This window comes from Anoplophora glabripennis, unplaced genomic scaffold, assembly GCF_000390285.2.
Source record: "Anoplophora glabripennis isolate ALB-LARVAE unplaced genomic scaffold, Agla_2.0 scaffold2, whole genome shotgun sequence".
Classification (NCBI taxonomy): Eukaryota; Metazoa; Arthropoda; class Insecta; order Coleoptera; family Cerambycidae; genus Anoplophora; species Anoplophora glabripennis.
The window spans coordinates 1,277,494-1,303,320 of NW_019416325.1; the positions used below are offsets into that span (position 1 = coordinate 1,277,494).

Genomic DNA, 25,827 nt, shown 5'->3' on the forward strand with positions numbered 1-25,827 from the left:
GAAATACAAGATATAGCTTAAAGCTAAAGGTTAAATCCTGATTGGGTACTCAGGTTATAAAGTAAAGAAAAATATTACAAAATGAATTTTGCAATTCTGACCTCGAATACGTAATCAGCAACCCCGAAAACCCCTGGATACCAAATTTGGAGCGAATATGTTATTTTTTGAAAATTCGTGATAGCTGACCTTAATTGACCCGTTTTTTCAGATTAGAAAAAGAACCATTAATTCTGACCGCGGATTCACGTTCAGCGAGGTCTTAACCATATAAATGAACATTTGAATATAGAAAAAACAAATTCTATATTTCCTAGCACTTTTTCGTGAATTTGTGCTATTTTTGACCTGTTTTTTGAGGTTAGGAAATCCTGTGATGTGATAGCTCAATTATGTCACTGGATTCCTGATCAGGAGGCAAAAATACTACGGATAACATATGTCGCAAGGAAAGTACAGCCAATTTTTCTTTTTGTGTGGCTGTGTAATTTATCGAGGTATGCCCTTAATAAATTCAATTCCGATTTTGAAAAAACATAAAACGTTACCTGTGAACATTTTATGCCGATGTAATATAGAAAATATCCCACTTCTGACCATTAAATATCTTCGGTCGAACCAAGTTTATTAAATGCATATCTGACAAGTTATAAATAAAGAAAAAATAAGGAAATGAAGTGAAAAAATAGTTAACACTTAACAATATGAACCTTAATTATCTTAATATTTACACTGGCGATTTTATACCTATATAATAATAGTATATCTGTATAAAAGCAATAGACTTTTCTCTTTGGTTTAATAACATTCAACAGGCGTTCCTATAAATTAATGTCTACTAGAAAAATATTTATTTACACAAACATGCTGTTATTAATTATTGTGAACAGACGAGCGATGATTTAATTTAGTAGGGTACCTCAGGAACAAATCAATCTACTTTCAGGCTCTCGGTAGTTAAAAAAAAATAATATTTACACAAATATCAAAATAAATACAAGATATTAAAAATAAATATCTAATGTATGGCAGACCAATGTAGTTTAACTAAATATATGACAATTATTATGGCGTGCATCATAATCATAATATACACAAACTAAAAAGTTTACAAATTATATACAAATAAAATTATTAGTTGTAGGACAAATAATCCATTTTATTAACATGCTATCCTGGTAGTTCACATTTGGTAGTAAACATTTTCTCATAAAGGCTAAGGCATTTTTGAAGTTTAGAAATTTTTTTTAAGCTAACACATTCTTTATCATTTAGTGCACATTTAACAGCTTTTTAGTTGACATCTATAAATGTGTCTTCAAAATACTAACTGTCATCAACAGGCTCTCGAAGTTAAAGAAACTGTGCTTAGAAAAACATAGCCTTCTAGATTTCATTGGAATAGAATAAAAAAAAGGGAGCAAAAATCAAATAATTTTTTTTGGGGAATCGCAACAAACAAAAAATTGTTCCTGGTTATTTCGCCCCACTTCTGATTGTTTCAAATTTGTCTGAAATTAAATTAACCTTGTTCCATTATGTACATAAAAAATCCAAGTACTGTTCAAAACAAATGTAAAAGCCAAATTCTGTTAGTAGCTGAGTTGGTATACAGGTATAATAGGAAAATCAGCCGACATGGATTCCGCTACACTGCCGATAAGGAAGAGTATTATTGCAAGCCTTGATGATAGTTAGGAAAATTCAAAGATCGAGCTATAACACGAGGTTGACGAATTTCTTAACATTCACCTAATAATACCTTGTCGAGATTTCTTATAAATATTCAGAAAATATGTCCTCCCTAACACGAATACATTTATAAATTCAAGGTGTACATCAAAAAGTAAAATCACAAAAGTCGTACGAATAACATCCTTCAGTGTTACATTCTGCTCTTAGACCATTTACATCAAAAATATATGTTTAATACTTTTTTACATGAATACAAGTACCTCTTGAGTAGTTACTAATCCGGCAACATATGTACGAAACTAATAGGGAACATCCCGGTCCGTTCCGGCTCGTTTTCCACCATCCCTTCCATCCAGTTATCATCGTCGGTATGTTCGTTTATGACGATGATGATCTCGCCCTCTTGGAACGATAATTCGTCGTCGTTGTCTGCCGCGCAATCGTACAATGCCTTACATCTGCGCAGCGTTGTGTTACCGTTCGACGTATACGATAACCTACCGGACATCGAACGTGGCGAACAGAGAGAATTTGTTGATATTGGACTAGAAGATATTCTATGTGGCGGTGAATCAGAAGCCTAAAAAATAACGTTATCATTATCGTTCGAATCGAGAAGTTAAAAAACTCGGAATTAGTAAAATTTGCACAAAGGGATTTTTTTTGTAAATTATTGTTAAATTCATGCAGGGGCTGTATACGACATTTAGACCGTGAGTTAGCGCACATGGGTGCGGCGTCATCGATGACTGGCATTTTGAGGTCTGAAAAAGGTTAAGTCGAAAATTTGGAAAATTAATTTCCTTTTGTATAAAATAATTAGTTTTTCACTCTTCTTAAAGTGTCTGGCAGTTGATGCAAAAATAGACATTAATAAGTACCTAAAAATTTTCAAATGACAGACGGTTTAAATAGCCGAAAGGGTGGTTCATAGGGGAGAACTTGCAAGAAAAAAAAATTCATTCAATTTAAAAAAAATTAAATTAAATTAAATAGTTGTAAAAAAATTAATGAAAATTTCAGTATCATTTTTTTGTCTGGCAATTCGTTTTTTAATAGAAAATACATTTACGTGTTTCATGGAACTACGCTTGCGCAGCACAGTGATTTTACTGGATATAAGCCAGTTATGGAGTAAAAAATTTTGAAATAAGCACTTTTATTCATTTAAAATTCATGTTTTTAATAATATTTTCCTGCAATTTTATTTCTTAATTCGAATATGATTTAAAATTTGAATTTACAAAGGTTTTTCCTATTTTCCAGCTTTTCTTGGCTAGGCAAGTCACTTCCGTTGACAGCATCAGATTCAGTAGGAAATTTTACGTCGGAAATAGTATCTTGAGTATATTTCCCGAGTAATTACAGCTTATAATATAAAGGGGAAAAAGTCGAAAAAAAAATGAGAAATTGTATTTTTTTACAACTTTGTTTATTTATTTATATATTTTCGAACAGTCCACCTTGTCTGGCATTTTTAATTTGAGTTTGTAAGTGTATTTTTTATTAAAAAATGAATTGCCACACAAAAAAAAGACACTGAAGTTTTCATTAATTTTTTTGCAACTTTTTAATTTAATTTATTTTTTTTTTTTAATTTTTGAACAACCCAACTTGCCTGACGTTTTAACCTGAAGTATAAATATATATTTTCAATAGTAATGCAAAATGCCAAAAAAAAATAAATCGTTTAAATTAGAAAAAAAAACAAGTTTTCATTAATTTTTTTGTAACTTTTCAATTCATTTATACATTTTCGAACATCTCAACTTGTCTGGCATTTGTATATTGTGTTTATACGCATATTTCTAATTGAAATTCAAAATGCCACACAAAAATAAATCATTTACACTTTAATATATTTTTTACGAATTTTCTTTTGTCTGGCACAATTTTTCCATTTTCCAATTTGTCTGGCAAATTTTTTGCGACAAGGAATATGGGTATTAATTTTAGGTACTCGAGATACCAGACAAATAGTGATGACTGAAAAATTTTCACATAGAGAAACTCGACTCCGAACATTGGAAACCGTCTGGCAATTTATTTTTATAATTTTCATAACAAAAATTTTCATTGTTTCGATTGCCAGACAAAAAGTAAACGACAAATTTTTTTTTTCTTCTCGCAAGTTCTCCCCTATGAACCACCCTTTTGGCTATTTAAAACCGTCCACCCACGTGCGCTAGCCCACGGTCTAATTGGTTTGCTGCAAAAACCAAAAGATGATCGAGAGCTTATAAAGCATTTAAAAATTTAAATTATTCGATAAACGTAAAACTGCATTTAAATTGATTTTTGCAGACCAACCAGTGTTTTGACTTTCTAATTTTAAATTATGTAAAGAAATTAAACTCTTTTCTGTGTCATTTTAAGAACAATTAAAAATAGTGCGAAAAAAGTATCTGGCTATCGACAAGTCACATGTTAGCACAAAAAACGAAGCACAAAAAACAGACACGATTAATAAATTAAAAACATTTCGACACACGACATGTTTACCAGACTAGAAACATCGTTATCTTCAGTAAAACTATCCAAACGACACTTCCGCTTCTGCAAACCATACAAGCACAAAATACAGGGTGTTTCTACATAAAATGGACAAAATGTATACTACGCTTTTACGAAACAAAAGTTGTTCCCTTTTTAATCAAAACACCCGTTGTATTAACTATTTATGACATTAGTACACAATTCATCCCGGACGGTATAACGAAAAACTGACAATTATATTAAGCCTCAGGCAGTAATAAATACACCATTTAAGCCATGGGGATTTGAGTTAGGCGACCTGAGTAAATTTTTTCTATTTCTAAGACAATTTAAAATAGCTTGAAATAAAAAATATTTTTAAATTTCAAATCCCCCAGGCCAACCTAACAACCGTTTGGAATGGTACGTACGGAAGATTCACTAAAACGTAATCAAAGTTATACTTACTCTACGGGGTGGCGGAATAGGATTGTGAATTATCCCAGTGACATCAACGTCCGATGCCATCGACGAAATACTTTCCGTCGAACGACCGTTAGAGAGACGGCTAGACGAAGGGTTCGGAGCAGGTGGTGGAGGATTTTGAGGCCTTCTAACCGACGCAAACTTATCCGAGTTTTTGCAATCTGCCATGACTAGTTTGTTCCCTAGGACAAATCGAACGTTTATAGAACAAACAAATCCCGTTCAATTTTAAAACTCACCTATGGGTATCACAGATCTCCCTGAACTAGAATCGCTGCTAGGTGAACGCTTGTGTGTATGACTTAAGGTATGATATCCGGCGGCCATAGGGTCCGATGGTGTTCGGCTATGACTTGTAGGTAACGTACTGTACTGTAACTGCATCGGGCTTGTTGGCGGAGGAAGAGGTGCTATTCTCTTCTTGAGACTACCGTGAACATTCGCTGAAATAACATGACAATAAACTCGGCGTCAGATAACGGAAACACCACAAATTCCTAATATCGGAACAGGTTTTTAATAAATTCAAATCTTAAAGACGACATACATTTTAGTCCTCCAATTAAATTTGTCATAATTTTAAAAAATGAAATATGTGACACTATATTATGGTTAGCTATGTTTTTAACGCCTGGTACTTTGAGTCCTGATCAAAAATGTTGATTAAAGAATAATCATCTTAATCATAATCATCATAATACATAATCTTCTGTATCGTTAAGCTGGACTAGAAACGTTTGCAAAGGTAGGTGCATAAATAAAACGGGAGATTTCTAACCTTAAAAGGACTCTATAGCAAATAGGCAACCAGTAATACATTTTTATACATTTTATTACAGTTTGTCTAAATATGTACAATGTGGTGGGGGAAATAAGACAGAAATGTTCAAAAGTGAAATCGAGACTTCAAATCTTAACTTCCCGAAAATTTTGTGATATCCAGTAATTATGGACCAATTTTAAGCTTTTTTTTTTAATCTGGGGTAGCCCATGAAAATAATAACAACTGCACGGTCCATTTTGTAATAGTTAATTATGAATTGGTTATAAACTATTAATTTTGTAAATAAATTTTTTTTTCGCATTTTTTCGAAAAACAATTATTGAAAATGATACCAATAAACAATTTTCTTAAAAAACAAAATTTTTATGTAAAAAAATTCAGGAAATGACATATTTTTTATGTATAAAGTTTATTTTAATGAAAATCGAGTTTTTGGATGTAATATGCATAATATGTAGTATTATTCTTTAACATTAAATTACCCATTATATTTTAAAACAGGTAAGTAAATTAAAACACTCGATTCTCATTAAAGTAAACTTTATACATAAAAAATGTCATTTCCTGAATTTTTTACATAAAAATATTGTTTTTTAAGAAAATTGGTCCACAATTATCGGAGATATCGCAAAATTTTCGCGCAGTTAAGATTTGAAGTCTCGATTTCCACTTTAAAACATTTCCGTCTTATTTCCCCCACCACATCCCAGGTGTAAAAATGTATTCGAGGACGTTTTTTAAAGGGTTATAAATTACTATAAAATGCATTTTTTTTCGATATATTTAACCGTTATTATGAAGTTTAAGGGTTTGTTTGTAAATAAACAAGTTATAAATTTTAAAAAAAGGCTATCTCGGCTAAAAATGGTCCTAGAACAATTTTTTTTTAAATTCATGAAAAATTACCAGGATTACAATTATCAAAGCGGATTTAAAAAATATTAATTCTTCACAAAGTTATTAACCAATAACCTTATTAACAAATTACACTATTTGTTTCAAAACTCGTAAACAATTAAATATTTTTTTACAAAATTTTCAGTTTCTCAAGGGTAACAAAATACAATTTTTACTGCAGTTTAGAAACGATTTATGCCGTTTTCTTCTATTTATAGCAAATTCAAATTTCGCTGGTTTTTTGCAATTATTTAAACAAATTGTTAATGGATTTTAATTTAGCAGGTCTCAAATGAAGCGTTTTTTGAAAACCTATAAGTATAAACAAAAGCAAAAACTCCTGTTTTTACACTATAATCATTGTTTAAACAATGATCTTGTTGTTTTAAACCGATACTTTTTGGGAAATATTATTTCTTTTTGCCTAAACTAACTATTAAACCAAGTTTCAATATGAAACGAATTTTTTTACATTTTTTTTTTTTTCATTTGCTAGGCGAAAAGATATTTGTAATTTACCATGTCACTTACAAATTTCTTTACAACAAAAAATAATTTGAGTTTCAAACTAATTCCATTTTATAGAAAATCTGTGTTAGAATGGGGGAAAGTCTGTTATTTGTGCATTAATTCATACATAGACAAATTGTGTAATAAAATCTATAAAAATGTATTACTGGTTACAATGTTTTGACTTTGTTTCGAACAAAATTTCTTATAATTACCTACTAATTGTCAAAAAGTTGCAAAAAATTTCTTTAAACAAAATCCTGATCCCATTTTTTAAAAATTATATCGATCTTGAACTGTATACACGCGCTGATCACTAATAAATTGAATTAATTCGTCGTCGTCACCTTCAAAAACGTCCTCAAAATCGAGACCCATTTCAAAATACCACAAAAATATGCGTAATTAGAACATCTGTTTCTCCGTTGCCAAATTCAAATTTGAATTAACGAAATAACGAATACCACTCGTTAAATTCGACTGCTGATTAACAAGAAACAAAGTACAAAATCCATGAATCAAATTTTAACGGTCCAAAATTTTTATTTAATCAAGATTCAAAGTACCGGGCCTAGTTCTATTTCTGTAGCATTAGACATTTAACCAGAATTCACATTCAAAGCAGGCACAGACATGCAGCAGAAATAAACTGATGATGTTCAAGTTGTGAGCAGGGTATTGCACGAAACGCGACATAAATTCTTCGCTACTAACATTGGTCCTGAATATCCCACGCGACGAAAATATTTTTCTTCCCCCTCTCCCTGAATACATCACGCGGATCATGCTCGCAAAAAGCATCTGGGTTGCAAAGTGGAGTATTCGCTTCATATGCTTTTCGAAGGAAAAAAAGGGTGGGCTAGTGAGAAAAGATAATTTTTACCTGGCTTTCTAGTTTGAGGGGGAGGGGGAGGAGGCATTTGTCTGTTAATACTATTAAGACTACTCCCTAACTGTAAACTATCGCAAGTAGACGAACGTGAACGTAAAGCTATAGGAGAATCCCCACCTGTGTAACTAGGAGGGCGCGAACGATTTTTCTTCTCGGGCGTCGATGAACCGTTCTGCAATTTGAACAAAGTATTATAATTCTGCAAAAGGAAAACATTAATAATATTTTTATAGTCACAACACACCGTGGGCTGGGTTACGTGAAAATTCGGAGAATGCCAACACAAAATTTCCTTGTTTCTAATGTTTTTTTTTCGAACAAAAAATGATTTACATCAGAATCTAGGAAAACCGTTTTAGCTTTTAGTTTTGTTTTGCGTGTTCAAAACAGGGTTGTTTGTGTGCATTTTTAGCGAGCGTGTCAATTTTATAATTTGAAAAAAAGTATATGAAAAGTTGATTGTGTGAGATCCTCGACTTTTTAACATTTTAAAGTATAGATGTTGTTGCGATTCGAAATTGATAAGAATCTGCTTCAAAACTCTACAGGCCCGGTTGTGGAAACTAAAAAATTGGCATTTTTTTAAGTGTAGTCTCGAAATATAGCAATTCCCCGAAAACATAAGCATTCTCCATTTGGTTATTTGTCCTTGGTGACTCACAAGTAATGTAAGTAATGGGTGTTTAAATGCCCAACTCGATTTTGGTAAAAAAAGAATTCAGAAAAATTGCCTGGATCTTTTTTTACCGACTTCCACAACAATCGTATGCTTTTCGTAACACAAATATTCACTTCCAGTCTGCTGTTTTGTAGTTCTCTGAATTTTTTATTGAGATTTTTATAAGCGACTTAAAAATCCTAAAATTTCCGAGTTCCACAGAAATCAGATGCTTTTCGTATCCCAAACATTTGCTTCCTTCCGTCATTTTGTTTTTTTTAAAAATTTTTTGTTTTGAAATATTCAGAAGATGCTTCGAAACTGTTAATTTACATATTTCTTCAAAAATTTAATATTTTCAATTTTTTTAATTTTGGGTTTGAAAACTTAGGAATGACCTCTCAATTATTGAGTATACAAATTTTTTTAATTTTGCCAAATTTTCATGTAATCCAGCCCACTGTATAGTAAAATAGCAAATATTTCATATTGTTCAAGCTGAACTGTGCAAGTGCTTACCCGATCTTCTATAATAGTCTCGTCGTCTGAAAAATCCGTGGACCCATCGTCGTGGGACAAGTTCCAATCAATGTTTATATTATCAAAGAAATTCTTCAATCGGTTTGCAGCATTTTGCAACTAAAAGAAGAAACGGTCGGTAAATCAATTCTTTCCAAATTTCACCAGTAAAGTATTACCAGTTCCTGACAACTATTATTGCCCATTTCCTGCGCTATGTCCATTGGGGTTTTATTCTGCGAATTCCTTAAATTGGCATCTGCGCCGCTTCTAAGCAGCAGTTTCATGCATTCTACCTTATCGTACAGAGCGCACAGGTGAAGAGCTGTATTCGATCCACAGATCTCAGCGACTGAAGGTGGATTGGTCGGTTTATCTATAGCCGAATTCGACATGTTTTGGATTAGGAAATCTACGATATGCAATGTACGACCGGATTCGTTCAAAATAGCCCTGTGTAGTGCAGTTTCGCCGATTTTCTAAAAAAAAGTGTTAGAAACCATTTAAATTAAAGCGTCGTTTTACTTACTGACGAAGGCAATGTGACGCTGAAATCAACGTTTTCGGCAAACGTTTGAAGCAGTAACTGCAAATCGCCCCTATTAACGGCCTCTTCGAGTTCGTACATTTTTTCCCGTTCGGACTGACAAGTTTTAACGGCAAAACGTTTATCTACATATTTAGCCCTAATAAAATTTAGTCTTTCCTCCCTAAAATAAATAAAATGTAAGTATGTTCACTTTAATAAATTACTTGGCTTTACATTGAACTGGACGGTTCAAGTTTTTCATTAGGTGACAATTGAGCTTCCATAATATCATTAAAGATATGGTTCGTCATAAAGCGTGCGAGTACCAACTGACTAGTTCCGACGTTATCTAAGGTTAAGGATTGTATTCTGCTAATGTGGACCCCCAGGTCCCTGTGAATCCCGGAGCACTCGATGCAAACGATAATACCAAAATTCGTTGATAGCCACGTGGCATCTAAAGTCACCAACATACGAGTATATCAATTTCAATATCGAAATCACAAAAAGCGTATTTACCATTTTGAGAATTGCAGTCACAGCACCTATCGTTACCAGGGATTTTCTGGATATATTTTATAATAGCTTGCTGTAATTCCATAAAACTATGATTAACTTTATCACCACCCGTTTTACTACTATCGTCGAAAGCCTTCATCAGAGCCATCTCTTTACAATTTATTAATACTGACATCCATGCCCGCTGGTCTGCCTCATCCTCGGCTTGAAAATGATACGTCCTATTATCTGCAAAAAAAATTTATTAAATCATTTGAAAATAAAACAAATTGGAATTATCCACTAACATGATATTAAATCGAATCCTCTCTTGTCATCTGGTACCATTTTGATCTGACAAGTGAGCAGGTTGACTCTAGTTGGCGGTTTACTTTCATCGGCATGACAGATATCTAGATAACCTTCCGCTTGTACCCGACACTTCCTTTTCTGCCATACTCTTCTCATTTTCCCCTCCGATTTTTTCAGTAAATGTCCGGTCCTAGTGACACCATGATGTTTGTCACCCTGTAGTTGATGTAACGAATACCCTGCTGCTCCTTTATCTATTTGAGGACCCACCTAAAGATACATCTCGATTAGGTCGTATTTTAGGTACAAAACCTGTGAAACTTACCTCTTTTTCAATACTAGGCGTAGATTTGATTAGATTCCTTAAATCGCACAGTTTCCTTTTTTCTTCGTCTTGAGCTTGGCGAATTTTCTGTAATTTTATACTAAGATCAGCTACATAGTTACCGAAGTGTTCTATTGTCTTGAGTCCATCTTGAAAATAACTAAAACAAATTCATAGATTTCAAGGGTTGGAAAGGGTATGTACTTTTCCAACTTACTTCGTTTGAGCGTGATAATATTCTACTAAGCTTTGTAGCAAGTCTATTCCCTTTTTTGTTTTTATTTCATTATACTTTATTAGATACTAAAAAAAATACAATGTTAATATCTTGACAACAGTAATATACTGATTGTTTTAAATTAATAATTCAAAAGTAGTAGTATTAGTAATTTTGATTTTTTTATTTGAATATTATTAGTATACATTATACAGGGCGGTCCCGAGGTAATAGGCCAAAATTCATGGGTAGATTCCCCAAACAAATATATTGTGATTTAGCCGAAATTACCTTAGTCCAAAATTGATAGTTAAAGAGATAAAGTGTTAAATGTAAAATATTATGTTTTTTTTTCATTTATTCCTTAACAAATGCAAATATCATATCCTCACTGCAATTTTGGGGTTTGGAGTTCTTTGGGTAGAGGAATTGAAATCTGTTCACATTTTGGTTAAATCATAGAGGGCGCTAGCTGCAGATTTTCGTTTTTGGAGTTACATGAAGTCAGTTGTTTATGGAGAAACTATAAACACCTGACAAGAACTTTAGCAGCAGGTTTTAAATGCTGCAATATCATTTCGCGTTAAGGATTTATACTTTAAGTCTTTTAATAAGCGCATTGATAAATGTATTGAAGTTAGAGGTGGACATTTTGAGCAATTATTGCCACAAAGGCATATTTTTTACTAATGTTTACTATTTTACTGTTCGGTACAATTTTTAATTCTAAATAAACCCTTGTTTTTGACATTTTTGACATTGGAAGTTGCAAAGTCAAATATCTCAGAAACGGTGCGAGACAACTACTTTCATAAAGTGTGTCTTTCTTGTGTAAGAAAAGTTGGATAATAAGAATTTTATACCAAAGATGAGACCTTAAAGTACAAAAAAATTATGTCGTTTTCAACACATTCAATCTACGGCAGCTGGCGCCCTCTATGAAGTATAACCAAAATGTAAACAAATTTCAAATCCTCTACCCAAAGAACCACAAACCTCAAAATTTTGTGTAGATATTTGCATTTATTAAGAAATAAATGGAAATAAACTAAAATAATATTTTACATTTAACACCCTGTATCTCTTTAACTATCAAGATTTGGACTAAGGTAAGTTCGGCTAAATCGCAATATTTTTGCTTCGGGAATCTATCCATGAATTTTGGTCAATTACCTCGGGACCACTCTGTATATCAGGAAGTTCAATTATTGATTCACCAATATTCTTTTTAAGAGAAATATCAGCTCAATCATAAAAATTGTAATGCTTTAACTAGAGTTATTGATTGAATGATTCTCATACAATTGATTGATATCAAAGGAATAAGAGATCTATGGGTTAAAAAATTTAAAAGTGAATCGGCCAACTGGGACACGCCCACTTTGAAAATTCATTTTTTTTTTACTGCTAAGCATGACGGAACTTCGATTGTTTATTATGTAGGTACAATAAATGTGTTGAAAACGATAGACGTTGGTATAAATGACAGCACCACTTCTAGAATAAATCTACACTATTCATGAACTTACTTCACACATTTGAAGCTGAAATAATCGCCTTTCCTTTTCCATCTCGTCCGCTATTTCAGGAGCGGTAATTTCCGACCTTATCAGGCCGGCGTCTTTCGCCTGTTGTTTTTTTTCCTTTTCGATTTTGGCGTACTTGCTCTCGTAATCCTTCCAGGCTTTATCAAAGGGCCTCTTGAGATCCCCTTTAACTCCCCTCAGATCGCCTTTTAATAAACTGTCTAGGGGGAACATGACGATGTTGTTTAAATTTTGCATCAGGGTTTTCATCAGAGCGGACAACTCTTGCGTTACCACCGCGAATTTTATAAAAGCGTTACCTATTGTGTCCTCGTGTTCCTTTGTCATAGCATTCTGCCCAATTTTTTCTAATGCCTTCACTAGGTAGGACTCGTTATCCACATGACCTACAACAAATTTGTCTTTTATTTCACCTTATCCACATGGAATTAATATAAACAGTTCTGGGCACCCACGCCAAATAACTTTTTACCTGCTCTTTTGAAATTACCATTTTCTACTTAATTTTATAGTTCAGTGTGAACCCACGTCGTGAGTACGTAAAAAAATGTTTTCAATAGCGGTAATACGAAAATTTTACAAACTTTTACAACCATGGTACAATGACATGTTGGTAGCAATTAGTGGAAGGACTGGCTGGTTAAATGTAAAATAAAATTAGAAACAGCCTTGTTTTATGTCTGTTTATACTATATCAACAGTGTATTTTATTTAAAACCGTTGATGTAGAAACACAAAACAAATTCAGCTTTGCGGAGGAAACCGAGATTATCACGGATACAACGCAACGTACAAAATTTAATTTACAAATATCACACACACCTGATAGTGTTTAGATACATACACACACTTAAATATTACGAATTAATACGATATAATACAAAATTTGTAAATATTTAATTTTAATTTTTCTCAACGTGATGGCTAAAATATCTGTTGGATTATGCTCAGGACATCTACATGACCGACCAATAGCAATAAATAATTGAATTTACACGTGCCCTTTTTTTAAGACTGGTATTCTGTGTAATACACCATTTTCGATCAAGATCCTTGGCATCCCGTCGTGGTATTTATTTTTTTATCACGTAGTCGTTTTGTAAACACCTATAGATCAACAATTAACTTTTAATTATTTATAAGTTAAATATAAAATATGGTTATGAAAATGAAATACCGATTATGAGTATGAATATTAAAAAGTCTAGTTGGCATTAACTATGCTCAAGAATGATTCACACAAGGTGGCATTTACGCGAGTGTACTGGGTAGTTACATTTTTCGTCGGTTATAGTCAAACGTTGCGATAACATGTCACAAAATTTGAAGTTGCATTTGAAATAAAAATATCTCTACACTAGTATGTCCTTGACTACACAAATATTTCACTTGGTAGGAATTAGTTCCTGACCTTCAAAAGTTCCAAGCCTCATGTTCATTGGCAAGCGTCGGATAGTTCAAAACGCATAGGCAATAGACAGGACAAATGCTTTAGTTATCAAAATATTTTAAGTTGCTTTATACAAAAGAATGTACAATAAAGATAAATTTTCCATAATTTGTTATCAAAATGGTAAAAACATCAGTTATTCTCTACAAGACACTAATTAATTAAAATATGTTTACGTTTAACATTAATACAATTAGTAGCCTTCTGAAAAATATATTAAAACGAAGTTATTGTTTAGGATAATTAAATATACAAATCAGCGTATTAAATAAGTGGAAATATTCTGAGTAAAACTCGTTTCGGATTTTTTTTACGTTAAACGATTTTAAAATACATGGGTTGAAGAAAATAAACTTTACGTTTAAAAATAGGTGAAGAAACCCATTAAAAATAGAACACTAATAATAATGACTATAAGTCCTTGGAGCCGAATAGGTAAACCAGACTAGTATTTCTGTTCCCATTAAAAAAATGTAAACTTTTTTTATAATGTATAATAAGTAGAATAAGTTAGTTATAAATAGGTATACAATATATTTTAATAAAATGTAGTAAATACAAAAATAGTTCATATTATTGCATAGTTTAATAAATACGAAAGTTATGAACCGAATCCATTTTATTCTACACCCTGTACATGCAATTTTGAAGAAACGCAATTCATTTAAAACTAACAATTACACGCTTTTTTCTTGGCATTTCCTTATCTGTTTAAAAAATATAAAAGACGGAGTCTCTGAGTAATAAACGAAATGTAATTTATTTTCAACATTTCGTACAAAACAGGCAGATAACTGAATCATTTACTAGCGTGTTTACTCCTTTATCTCCGGCAAGTTATTTTTAACAATGGTTTAAAACAGGAAAATGTTTCGTTGAGAACCAACATGACAATCACTAGTTCATTATCATACATAGATAAGATTCGCGTAGTGGTCAGACCTTCCCGAAATGCATATATGTGTTCCTAATGACAATTTTGACTCCCCTTCTCATACCGGTTAATTTAAAAACTACAGAGGACTCTTATAAAAAACTAAATTATTTTACGTATCCACATTACTTAAAAATTTCAATGACAGATGTTCACCTATGTCGTAACACGAACGCATATGTTATCTGGACATTTATTATGTAATATAAATATTTATCGTAAATTTAATATAACAAGTGATCGCCCATGCTGAACAATCCAATATTTATAATGGATCTTATGAACACTAAAATAGGTAACTCTGGATAGAGCGGATGAAAGCGTTTTGCAAGAGGAAACATTTTTAAAAACATACAGGTATATGAACTGTGTAAATTTAATCATACGGGACAATTATTATCATTTGTGACATTAGATTATTGGTCGTTAAATCGAATGATTCCTGATTAAAACAATATTTGCCAAGTCTATTTGTGCATATATGATAGATGTGCAATAAAACCCTCGGCCTTCGTATACGATATATATGCAAATTTATTATCATTAAGTAGACATGTGGTAATAGCCTTCAAAATATCAACACCGCATATATATGGAATTAAAAAACTAGTACGTTTAACACCATTATATGAATTAATAATTGTAAATACACAGTAAATGCTCTCATTGCGATACTGTCCTAACAAAAACTAGATCAAATAAATATAATTTATATAAGGAACTTTTCGAATTTTCTTGATTAAAATAAAAAATATGCTTTTGTAAAATGATTGGGGTTGAAGTAAAAACACCCTACACGAATAAAATCGATAATCTATTGTAAGCAAATGACTTGCAATTAGTTTGTATACTGGATGCCGGAAAGTGGAAAGTGGAATATTAAATTTTGTATTTGTTCAGAAATATCATAGCTTCCCCCGACATTCCCGGCTAGACGAACATTAAAATCGATATTTTAAATAAACTAGAAGCTTTAAAGGTTGTACAGAACTTGCCTCAGCAAGGCGCTGGAGGAAATTCTTATCGGAAGTTTTCAGTTTCAACCAGATATTACAACTCGTGGAATTTACATTTTGTTATTTTTCCTAAACAGTAAACAACGTTTCCATAATGTAACCAACCATACAAAAAGTAAAAGCTGCACGATACAAACGAAATTTAATTAATTCAATGTGCCATTAAATTTTAAGTATCACCATTTCAAAGAGAATTTAATTTAACGGTTATCTGGGTCAAAACAAAGTTTTCGAATAAACACCCGGTATAATTTTAGAGCACAAAACTCATACATTTGTATCATAATCAATGACTCATGCACGATTTGCTACCTATTTAGTATAATTGTTGGCACGATGCAAACCGAGGTAAATAACACAAGACAAGTTAATCGCGTATAACTTGCCCGACTGCGCAAAATCGTTGCCACTAGTAAACCAAACGAACGTTTTGTTAATTAAATGCGAATAAAAAAAATACTTACAGTTCCCTGACGTGTGTATGGCCTTTATAGCCTTTTTCATTTTGGTCAACCCATCTCTATCATAATCCAAAGTCTGCAACAAAAAGGGTGGTATTTAGACGATAGTTTTCAAGAACACCGACATTTAACACCTTAAACAGACATGTGCACATAATAACTCTTTTCATTTTAAGTCAGGTGATATTAGCAATTTTAAGCTAATAAAAAATGTTCCACTTATAATCATATTTAAAGTGTGAGAGTTACATGACGATTACTACACATAACCGCGGATAATAACAGGTAGTACATAACTATTTTTCTCGAAAGGTACTGAAAATTGCAGCATTCATTCAATGGTGACTCATTGTCAGACATGTTCGGCTCTCGCGAGAGTGATTTAAAAAATATAACCTGTCTACTTTCTTTGGAATATTTTATTAGCTTATTATATAAACGCTTGAATTCAGGTTGCGAGATTTGATGCCCCTTGGGCGTTTTAGTAATGATAGCTCATTTAAAATATGTACTTTTACTAATTTTAAATCCTTGTTTTTTTATTCTACACGAAACGCATTAAAATGTTATCAAAATAACTCTGTTCCTAACAGTATTTATTATTCTTTCTTAAAAAAAAATAAAGAACATTGTTTTTTTTTTTGGAGGGAGGGGGACATCTATTTACGAAACAAGTAAATCTAATTTAGGATACTCTTCGAGTTACTGAGTATTATGTATCCAATCTAATTAGAAACTTCCAAGGTACCATATCCGGTTCAGTTTCCTAAATCAGATTTAAGAGACTGCCTGGTACATTAAATAAACCAATACATTTTTCGTTCATTATATAAAAGATCACATAAAAGCTAAGGAGAATTAGTTGCAAACAAAAATCAAATCCTTATGAAAGCCAATGAAATAAATGCTCATTAAATTTAGTACTTACTTTTTATCGGGCCATTTAAGATTAAGAGAAACAGATATGGATTTAAATGGTGGTTGACATTTATGACACACTAAGATTTTGCACAATAGCTTTCTATTAACAACAGATTTAGTTTGTATTTCGAGAATTTATGTTATAAACGTTACATACACGTCGAAATTTAACAATGCAATCAATATATGATACATTTAAATATACTTCTAAAATTAACATTTCACAGGTGCATTAATTCAAAACAAACTTACTGAATCCTAAAAAAAATCTACCCGGCACTACTCAGCGTTTCGTTTGCGTCGGGAAGCAAAATATACAACTTTACCTGAACAAATTATACTTATTTTTATGCTTTTTACCACAATACCGCTAATATTCATCCGACTGTGTAGGAGTCATTCAACAGACAAATTAATTAACCGCTTCCTGTGAAATTTCCTGGACCGATTGTGACCTGACTATGTTCAACAGGTATCTCTAATAGCATACAGGGTGTTCATGTACTAAACAATTTCAAAAATCAAGTCAGCGTCCAGTGTTAATTAAACTTTCATTAAAATTTTAGTTAAATAAACTTCCGTTTGATCTAATTGTAAACTCTTTATCAATAATTATACCATTTTAAATTATTAATGTCTTCTTTACTTATTGGTTATCATGTCAGTCCCTTATTTAAAATTTAAAAAAAAAACATTGACAAGCACTGTAATATTAATTAATTAATAATAATATTAATATTATGTAATAATTTCAGAAATCGAAAAATATTTTTTTATAACATAAGAATGTGGGTACAATTCTGGTTTATTATTATTACTAAAATATATTCTACCTGTCGATTTGAGAATCTGAAATGGGTAGAAGAATCAACTGTGATCGTTATAATGGCATCGGGAATAACAATCTATACCTGAATGGTTTCATTCCTCACATTTTATGACGTACACGGTTGAAAAGCAGTGCTGTACATACATGTATACAGATATAGAAAACATGTTTTGTTAATGTGAAAAATAAAAATCTAATCATAGTGTATATCTGTAATTTTTAAACAAAATAATATTACGTTTAATACAAGTTCAAATTTAAAAAATATTTAAAGCTTTTAGTGACGTTTCAGTTAGGCGATACTGTAAATATATTGATGCAACATTATTGAATGTTCTATAAATGCGTATCCTTTGCTGCAAAGACATTTTGAGGCACTTCTAAAACCGTATGAAGTTAAAAGCCTATAAAATTGACTTTGGAACCCTAGAATTTCCGTATTATTAGATTTCCTTTTATACATAATTTTAATTGTCGATATTCCCTGATACTGAATTACCGTTTCCAATTATTAAATTTTTTCCTGTATATTTTTCTTACTGACATAATGAAGACCATAGAAAGAAAACTTTTTATTTTCAATCACAATTAAAAACAGATAAAAACCGGGTCATGCGAAATGGCAGCATTACATTTTTCCGAATTATTGCAAAAGTTTATGCAATACTGAAGCAATAATAATGCGTAGGTTCGCTAATTGTTTTTATTTAGTTTCGTAGGTATATTCCCACGTTGAATGTAGAAACAATCACGTCTTTTCAATGTCTTCTTGACTAACCTGCAGCAGATGAGAATGCGCAGAGGAAGATTATTTTTAAATTAAAATCTTCTGTTAGCCAGATATATTTAAAAACGGAAGTACTATTGCTTTTGCTATTTTTATAAACTGAACACTACTTACGTATCTTATTAGAATTTTCTTATATAGTCTACAAAAATATTCAATATTTTTTTCTTGGTAAAATATAACTTTAACCATACATGGAATATTAAACAAACAATTATATGAACATTAGTGTTTATCTTTAAAAAACATTTACTCAATTCAATAATATTCTAAGAATATTTCAACCAATATGCAAGCCTGCATTGCTTCATAGATTTATAACATTTAAATATATAAAAGAAAAGATATTAGATTTAAAAAGTAGAGTAACTAACAGTTAAAATTATCGTTTAAATTAGATAAATGATCAGTTATTATTTTTAACACGGCAGAAATCGAGTTAATCACATTTCTAATATTGGTAATTACACAGTACTAGTTTCCAGTTCCAATAAGTCAAGAGAGAATGAATCTGCAGGTATTTTTTAAAATGGACAAACACTAATCTGACCTAGGTACGATCTTTCCTGGTAGATATAAAAATGATTATTTATATTTTGGACAATCAAATCAATTTGATATGGTTTCATAATTATGTAATCCAAAATGAATTGCATAAATATAATTTAAGGTACAACTGTACTAATTAAAAGCAACTACCTACATTAACGATCAGCCTCAAAATGACACCAGTAATTTGTTTAGAAGATGCAAATAAGTACATTTACACCACTTATCTTAATATCAGAGCTATCATGCTTAATTATAAGTGATAAATATTACAATTGTTATATCCCACTAAGTATTATTCTCCTTCAACTTATCAATCGAAAGACAACAAATAAAATACGACAATATATACCTACACAGAAAATGAGAATATATACCTACATTTAAATTGTGCTTGAAGTATACCAAAATAAACAATCTGTATATTTTCAATGTAATCCAGATTAATAAACATCCAACATTAATACCTAAGTATATTAAACAAAAATATAACATGTAGACATGTTCCAAGCCACATAAGTGAATTAAATTAAGTACACAGCAATAACATAACTTTCCTTTTTCTTATTTGGACTATGTTGAATTTATATAAAAAGTCTGGTGAGTTTAATGATTTTTAGATCTAGGTCGGAAGAGGCTTAGGTTAGTACAACAGGCTTTGCAGTAAAGTTATATTCATACCATTTCCTTGTGGAAGTAACGTACAAATTTCCATATCCTGTGATAAAGACTAGCACGGATACTAAGCATTAAAATCTAAAAATATATGTTTACAAATATGTAAACAGTAATTTTTGAGAGTCAGCCAAAAGTAACTATTGCTTTGATAATGAAGGGAATATTAAAAAACAAAAAAATATATAATACTGAAGATTCATTTTTAAAGTACTGGTTAAACTACAGAAATAAAAAAAATCAGTAGTAGTAAAAGGGAAAGTATATTGATTGATGATTTTAATTTTACCTCTTCCAAATTGGTAATGGTGTTCCTACATTGTTGCATTCGGGATACGAATGTAGAAGTAATAGGAGAATTGTAGTCATCTCTAGTTTCCTCTACAAATTCATTAACTCCGATTAAAGTGGGCATGATGTATTGTAATCAGAAAATACGTCAAAATAGCATCAGTTTACACGAAACAGCTCGTATGAGCTCCCAGTAACAGATAAACAAGATTCACCATCACTGCACTATAGTCAAACCATTTCAAAACACGTATTATTATTGCATACCCATTAAAATTAACATTTTATTGATATAATGCATTGTTTCTGCAAAGTCCGAGATTGTTGATCACTTTTATTACATTCTCACATAATACCAACAGTTTTGTGCGAAACCCACAAGGAAAATAAATAGTAGTGCCTTTACATTTATCACCAAATCGCTCTCATGTTTCAATTTATCACAATGGCAGACTCTGCGCAGTAGAAATTTCATAACTAGGCAACCAGATATACATGCACTCAAAATCATGGTTATCTATATTAATCAATAAAGTTTAAATTTTGGTAAATAAATTTTTTATTTCTTATTAATACTATATCAATAAATAATACTTATATTTATGTCAATATATTATTACGGTTAAAATTGACAAGCACTTAGTGTACGGTAGTAACAAGTCCTGTAAATTCGAAAGTATTTTGTGATGTAAGTAGGCTACAATAAAAACAGTTTATAATTTCTATTCTTCATAGTTATAAAAAATAAATTGTGTATCACTAATTACATAGATCTTTTTGAAGGCCCTAATTATAGTTTGTTTTCAAACGGGTCTTTTATTTTGTTTGTTTATAGTTGCTACATTTGTTTGTAGTTGCTACATCGACAGAAGTCAGAAGTCATGTGAATTAAGATGTCTGACATCTTTAAGGGTGCGGTTAAAAATTTTTATTTTTGAAAAGGCATCCTTTATAATTATTGTTCTCTTTACAGATACAGGAAAAGTGTGGGACAGACTATTCGATCACAAAGGGTTTTTAGTTGGGGAAATAAATTTCATGGTTCGTGAATTCGAGGTACACATCTTTGAGGTTATATTTTTGTTGTGTAGTATTTACATCAATGTATTATATTTTAGCAAAAGCGAGGAGATAGAGAAGTCGATAATTTGTTTCGTGTTATAGAAAATATTACTGAGATAAAAGACACTGAAATTGAACGCTGTAAACAAGTTGGAGATCAGGCATTAAATAAAGCTAACATAGATTTAGCACAAGCATTGGACATTTGTAGTTGTTTCGGTGGACTAGAAGAAACATACAAACAGGTAAATAGAAAATTTATTTATGTAATCAGTAATTGTTATTTACAAAGTATAATAAATATACCTACATACCTCATTTGCTTCTAAAACGATATTGAAACATTGCATCATATTTAAACACTTGTGTTCCACTAGAATTCATATTATAAAGCAAGTTTTTACTATGTTTACAATAGTACAACCTACACAGTATTACGTTAAATTTTATTGTACACAGATAAAAATAATAGGTAGCTATTTTTATATCATATGTTATATGTATTTACCGTATTGATTGTTTAATGTAGTAAATTAGAAATGAACCTATAAATTTATAAAATACTTCACTAAATGAGCACATTCTACATAGACAACCATCACAATGAAGATATCACTTTATTTATAATTAAATTTATTTGTACTGATGCATGTATAATATGATACAAGTTATTTCTAAAAACTTTCAGGACGCCACGATTGAAGATACAAGGCACAAACGTAAAATTGTTTGGGATGCTTTTATGGATGGTGTCACAGCAAAATATTCAGAAATAAATAGCTCCTTTGAGGTGAAAGAAGAAGAACTTCGGAAATTGTATGACGATTTTGAGAAAAAACTTCTAGTGTAATAAACAAAATGGCCACCAACACTGCTCAAATTTTAAACCCCTCAATTTTCATTCAACCTTCCCAGAAATTTAAAAACTACATTAGCAATTTAAAAGTTAGTGGAGATATACCGCACGGCATTAGCAATTTCATTTTTAAGAAGAAAATTAAAGCCGCAGTGGAAAATGTAACTGATATTCATTATCTAATTACAGAGGAAGATAGAAATTTCATAAAATCAATTAACGTAGAATCTAAAGAGGATATTTTCACAAAGTTGCCTTTGAAAAGTTCTTCAGTTAGCACTAGCGATAAATTATTAAGTTTATTCGATTTGCATTGGCTCTACAGGTACATACAAAAAGAAAATATGAATAAAGATGATAAAATATACCTACATGAACTAATCGAGGGATCGCATATAATTCTACCAAAAAATCAAGAGATCCCCAGGAATGAAGAATTGGAAAAGAGGTGTCAACGACTGAAGGCACAACAGGAAAACAAAAGTTATCATCGAATGACCAAAAACGTGGACAGTACTAAAAGGAAACTGCCAGAAGATAGTTTTGGTTATCATGGTATGTTTAATAATTATAGTGATTTTAAAGAGACATAAGGAACTTGTAGTTATTAATTATTATTAATTTTTTAATCATACTTATTATTCTTTGTAGATGTAGTGTTAACATATTCAATATACGATTGTCGCCTTTTATATTTTGAAAATGGACGATCCTGGTGCTGCCGTCTGACAACGGACGTTCCTTTCGTAAAGTTCGACTTTTTGTCGGTATACTTACTCAGAACGTTTTGATGTACAGCCACTATATATATTAATATAGTGACTTGAAAAGTTCATCTCGTCCAAAAAATGGAATTAAGTTGTGAACATTTCCGTACAGTATTTATGCAACAGTGCATCGATGAACTTAATTCGACTTTTTGAGAACTGAAAAAGTTGAATTGATGCGTCATCAGCCATACAACATTGATTTGGCAGTCAATGACTTTTTTTATTCCCACACAGAAATAAATTATAAGGTCAATGTTTTTTGACGCTTGAAGAAGTGTTCAAAATGCATGGTTTGGAGGCACCTCAATCAGAATGAAAAAAGTGCTTCGAAAATCGGTTCAGGCTCATGAAAACGTGTATTGATCTTCGTGGAGAATATTTTGAAAAATAATAAAGCCATATACGATTAATTAATTTCTTTTTTTTGTTCTCTATTCTTGAAATATAAAAGGCAACCCTCCTATAAACATTGCTACTAAAGGAACACATAATAAAACTAAACTGAAGTTTATTTAAGAAATAGATCGTTTAATGTTGTGGTTTCTATAACAAATATCAATTTTAGTATAAAATTTTGGAAAAAAAAAATCATTTATGAATGTTTTTATGTAGTTAATGTTTACCTATTTATAATATTGAGATTATTTATTTATTTATTTATTTTAGTGAAACAGATGAACAGGCACCTCGTGGCGATATTCCAGTTCATTGTATCGGTAGCTGCAGGATTTGCGTTTGGTTTCATAGGCGTAGAATTAATTATTGGAAGTCTAGATTTTGGATTTAGACTTCTACTTGGCATCATATGTGCTTTAACTATAGCTCTAGCAGAATTGTACTTCTTAGCTAAGAAACTAAATGAAGATATACAAATGGAATATATTATCGAAAACCAATTCAAGAGTAAAGTAGACTAGAATAAACACTCTTTTTGAATAAATTATCACTATATCCTTTGAGCGCTCGTGTTTAAAGGTTTAGTTATGTATGCAATTTTAGAAGTCGTAGGGGGTAGTGCAGGAATTAAAACACTAAGGACCACTTTACTGTTAGTATGTTTTATAAATTTTATGATTTTCAAAAAAAATTATTGATATTGTTATTAGCACGTGTTTGGTACCATGAAAAAAGTTTGTAAATGCAGATTATTAATATTTTTGTTCATTATTTTTAGGAATTGTTTTGGTAAATATTCTTCGTTGTAACACCAATTTATATATCTTTTGTATGTAATAAAATCAAATAGATTGAATAGATTAATATATTTTTAATTAATTAAATCTATTCTTCATTACGATAATGGAGTTTCAAATTTTATAGCCGTATTGGATTTTTAAAAACTTGTAATTTTTAAATTAAGTGTTTTACAATTTCAGTTAAAAGTTAAATTACAAATGAACAAAAATTTCATTAGATTTTATGTGATATTTGAAGACAAACATTCTTAATTAGTGTAGTAATTTTTTTTTGATTTTTCATTCATAATTTTTACTTATTTATTGTACATATACATAGGTCGCTCAGTGAGTCTTGTCGTTCGGCACAATATCAAAAGCTAAACTGTTTATTTTTATATCTAGGTATAGTACATTCATATTAATATTTACGTGTGAAAACTTGTTAGGCATTGACGTATAAACAGGGCATAACGGTGCGAGTATGGCGTCTTTTCCAAATTCTCAAATTCGCGTGAAAATTTATTATAATTTTGGTCCTGAGCTGAATCGTCAACAGTACCACGAAGAACTGAAACGTATATTGGGTGACATTGCGCCACATTTTTGAATTAGAGGACGATCCGTGTCTGGACCCGAAACAATAGCCGCTGATTAAAAATTAATTTCTGAAGACTACCGAATCACATATAAAGAGAATTAACATTCTACATTGACCAGTAAATAAAAAAATTTACATCTGAAAGTACGCAAAGTTTGTAATGCAAAATGCCAACTGCTGTTCCATCATGGTAATGCACCTGCTCATCGCAAATTTTTTAAAAGGAAGCAAGTTTTCTTCAGCTGATGAGATTTTAGCTGCCTGGGACGAATGTTGTGCTTCCATCTCAGAAGAGAAATGGAATTACTGGTTTGAGCGTATGCATAAGTTGTAACAAGTGACGGTAGATACTTCGAAAAACCGTAACATTTTATAGTGGAACAACAAGACTTACCGAGCGACCTACGTATGACTATGTTGCAGGACACAAATATAATAAAATGTAGACCTACCAACGTAGAACTGACAATGAATTATGTTTATTAATTTTCTGTTCATTATGCTCTTAGACATAAAAAAAACTAAAAAAAAGGTAGTTCAATAAAATGTTCATATATGGAGGGCGCAGAAGTCAATCAGTGTAAGTCACTTTTCGTGACGTATTGAAGGTTTCTTCTTTAAGTTCAAATGTATGTATGAAATGTTATATCTCAATAAAAATTATTATTAGTAGTATCTTTACGGGAATTTTTATTTTATTACAAGTTTTACAAATACTTAGCCAATTTTCTCATTTTCTATATTCAGTGACTTACACTGATTGGCTTCTGAACCCTCCATATATCTATCCAGTTTTATATAATCATTTTAAAAGCACGTTATATCATTTAGTTTGAATTGTAAATTCGATGTAAAATTTAATTTAAAACTAAAATGTATGGAAGTTTAATAAATAAAAACCTCATTAAATTATTGTAAGTACTTTATGTGTGTTGTACTTGTGTAATATAATCAGGAGGCACTGACAGATGATTAATCTACGAGAAGATGAAATATTTTTAAATCTGCAAAATTGACCTTAAGCTATTTTAATAGTGTAAATAAGTTAAATTTGAAATAGGGGCTGAATTAATTGTTTCATAGTAATTGAAAATTACTGAAATTTA

The 25,827-nt window shown here is 31.0% G+C and overlaps 3 protein-coding genes across 9 annotated transcripts; 2 read left to right on the plus strand and 1 right to left on the minus strand.

The window, feature by feature from the left end:
- Positions 1-413: 413 nt before the first annotated feature.
- Positions 414-20,626, minus strand: LOC108916985 (arfGAP with SH3 domain, ANK repeat and PH domain-containing protein). 5 transcript variants are annotated; one of them, XM_018723374.2, is made up of 16 exons: positions 20,256-20,626; positions 16,209-16,281; positions 12,327-12,730; positions 10,798-10,883; positions 10,581-10,740; positions 10,252-10,525; positions 9,965-10,192; positions 9,680-9,902; positions 9,446-9,626; positions 9,096-9,395; positions 8,917-9,036; positions 7,857-7,911; positions 4,896-5,099; positions 4,639-4,838; positions 4,198-4,251; positions 414-2,275 (listed from the first exon to the last, which is right to left on the minus strand). In XM_018723374.2, exons 1-16 carry the CDS (start codon positions 20,379-20,381, stop codon positions 1,970-1,972), a joined length of 2,994 nt encoding a protein of 997 aa, XP_018578890.1. In that variant the 5' UTR covers positions 20,382-20,626; the 3' UTR covers positions 414-1,969. The 5 variants fall into 5 exon arrangements, with proteins under 5 accessions (XP_018578890.1, XP_018578889.1, XP_018578894.1 ...); XM_018723373.2 differs by having other exon boundaries at positions 7,857-7,938; XM_018723378.2 differs by lacking the exon at positions 20,256-20,626 and adding an exon at positions 19,973-20,033 and having other exon boundaries at positions 7,857-7,938.
- A 255-nt stretch (positions 20,627-20,881) lies between these two features.
- Positions 20,882-22,194, plus strand: LOC108916971 (biogenesis of lysosome-related organelles complex 1 subunit 5). Of its 3 annotated transcripts, XM_018723350.2 has the most exons (5): positions 20,912-20,945; positions 21,112-21,169; positions 21,231-21,313; positions 21,376-21,564; positions 22,008-22,194. In XM_018723350.2, exons 2-5 carry the CDS (start codon positions 21,151-21,153, stop codon positions 22,167-22,169), a joined length of 453 nt encoding a protein of 150 aa, XP_018578866.1. In that variant the 5' UTR covers positions 20,912-20,945; positions 21,112-21,150; the 3' UTR covers positions 22,170-22,194. The 3 variants fall into 3 exon arrangements, with proteins under 3 accessions (XP_018578868.1, XP_018578866.1, XP_018578865.1); XM_018723352.1 differs by lacking the exon at positions 21,112-21,169 and having other exon boundaries at positions 20,882-20,945; XM_018723349.2 differs by lacking the exon at positions 20,912-20,945 and having other exon boundaries at positions 21,007-21,169.
- LOC108916970 (transmembrane protein 199) lies at positions 22,170-24,201 on the plus strand. The gene is made up of 2 exons (XM_018723348.1): positions 22,170-22,730; positions 23,612-24,201. Exons 1-2 carry the CDS (start codon positions 22,178-22,180, stop codon positions 23,860-23,862), a joined length of 804 nt encoding a protein of 267 aa, XP_018578864.1. The 5' UTR covers positions 22,170-22,177; the 3' UTR covers positions 23,863-24,201.
- Positions 24,202-25,827: the final 1,626 nt, after the last annotated feature.

What these genes read in the sequence shown, in the direction of transcription:
- LOC108916970 (XM_018723348.1), top strand. Translation starts at nt 22,178, where the DNA reads ATGGCCACCAACACTGCTCAAATTTTAAACCCCTCAATTTTCATTCAA. An exon ending in AGATAGTTTTGGTTATCATG is followed by an intron (nt 22,731 to 23,611) that starts GTATGTTTAATA and finishes TATTTATTTTAG; the next exon opens with TGAAACAGATGAACAGGCAC.
- LOC108916985 (XM_018723373.2), bottom strand. Translation starts at nt 20,381, where the DNA reads ATGCCCACTTTAATCGGAGTTAATGAATTTGTAGAGGAAACTAGAGAT. An exon ending in AGACTATTATAGAAGATCGG is followed by an intron (nt 7,939 to 8,916) that starts GTAAGCACTTGC and finishes TTCCTTTTGCAG; the next exon opens with AATTATAATACTTTGTTCAA. An exon ending in CTATTCCGCCACCCCGTAGA is followed by an intron (nt 4,252 to 4,638) that starts GTAAGTATAACT and finishes TATGGTTTGCAG; the next exon opens with AAGCGGAAGTGTCGTTTGGA.
- LOC108916971 (XM_018723350.2), top strand. An exon ending in TCATGGTTCGTGAATTCGAG is followed by an intron (nt 21,314 to 21,375) that starts GTACACATCTTT and finishes ATTATATTTTAG; the next exon opens with CAAAAGCGAGGAGATAGAGA. An exon ending in TAGAAGAAACATACAAACAG is followed by an intron (nt 21,565 to 22,007) that starts GTAAATAGAAAA and finishes AAAAACTTTCAG; the next exon opens with GACGCCACGATTGAAGATAC.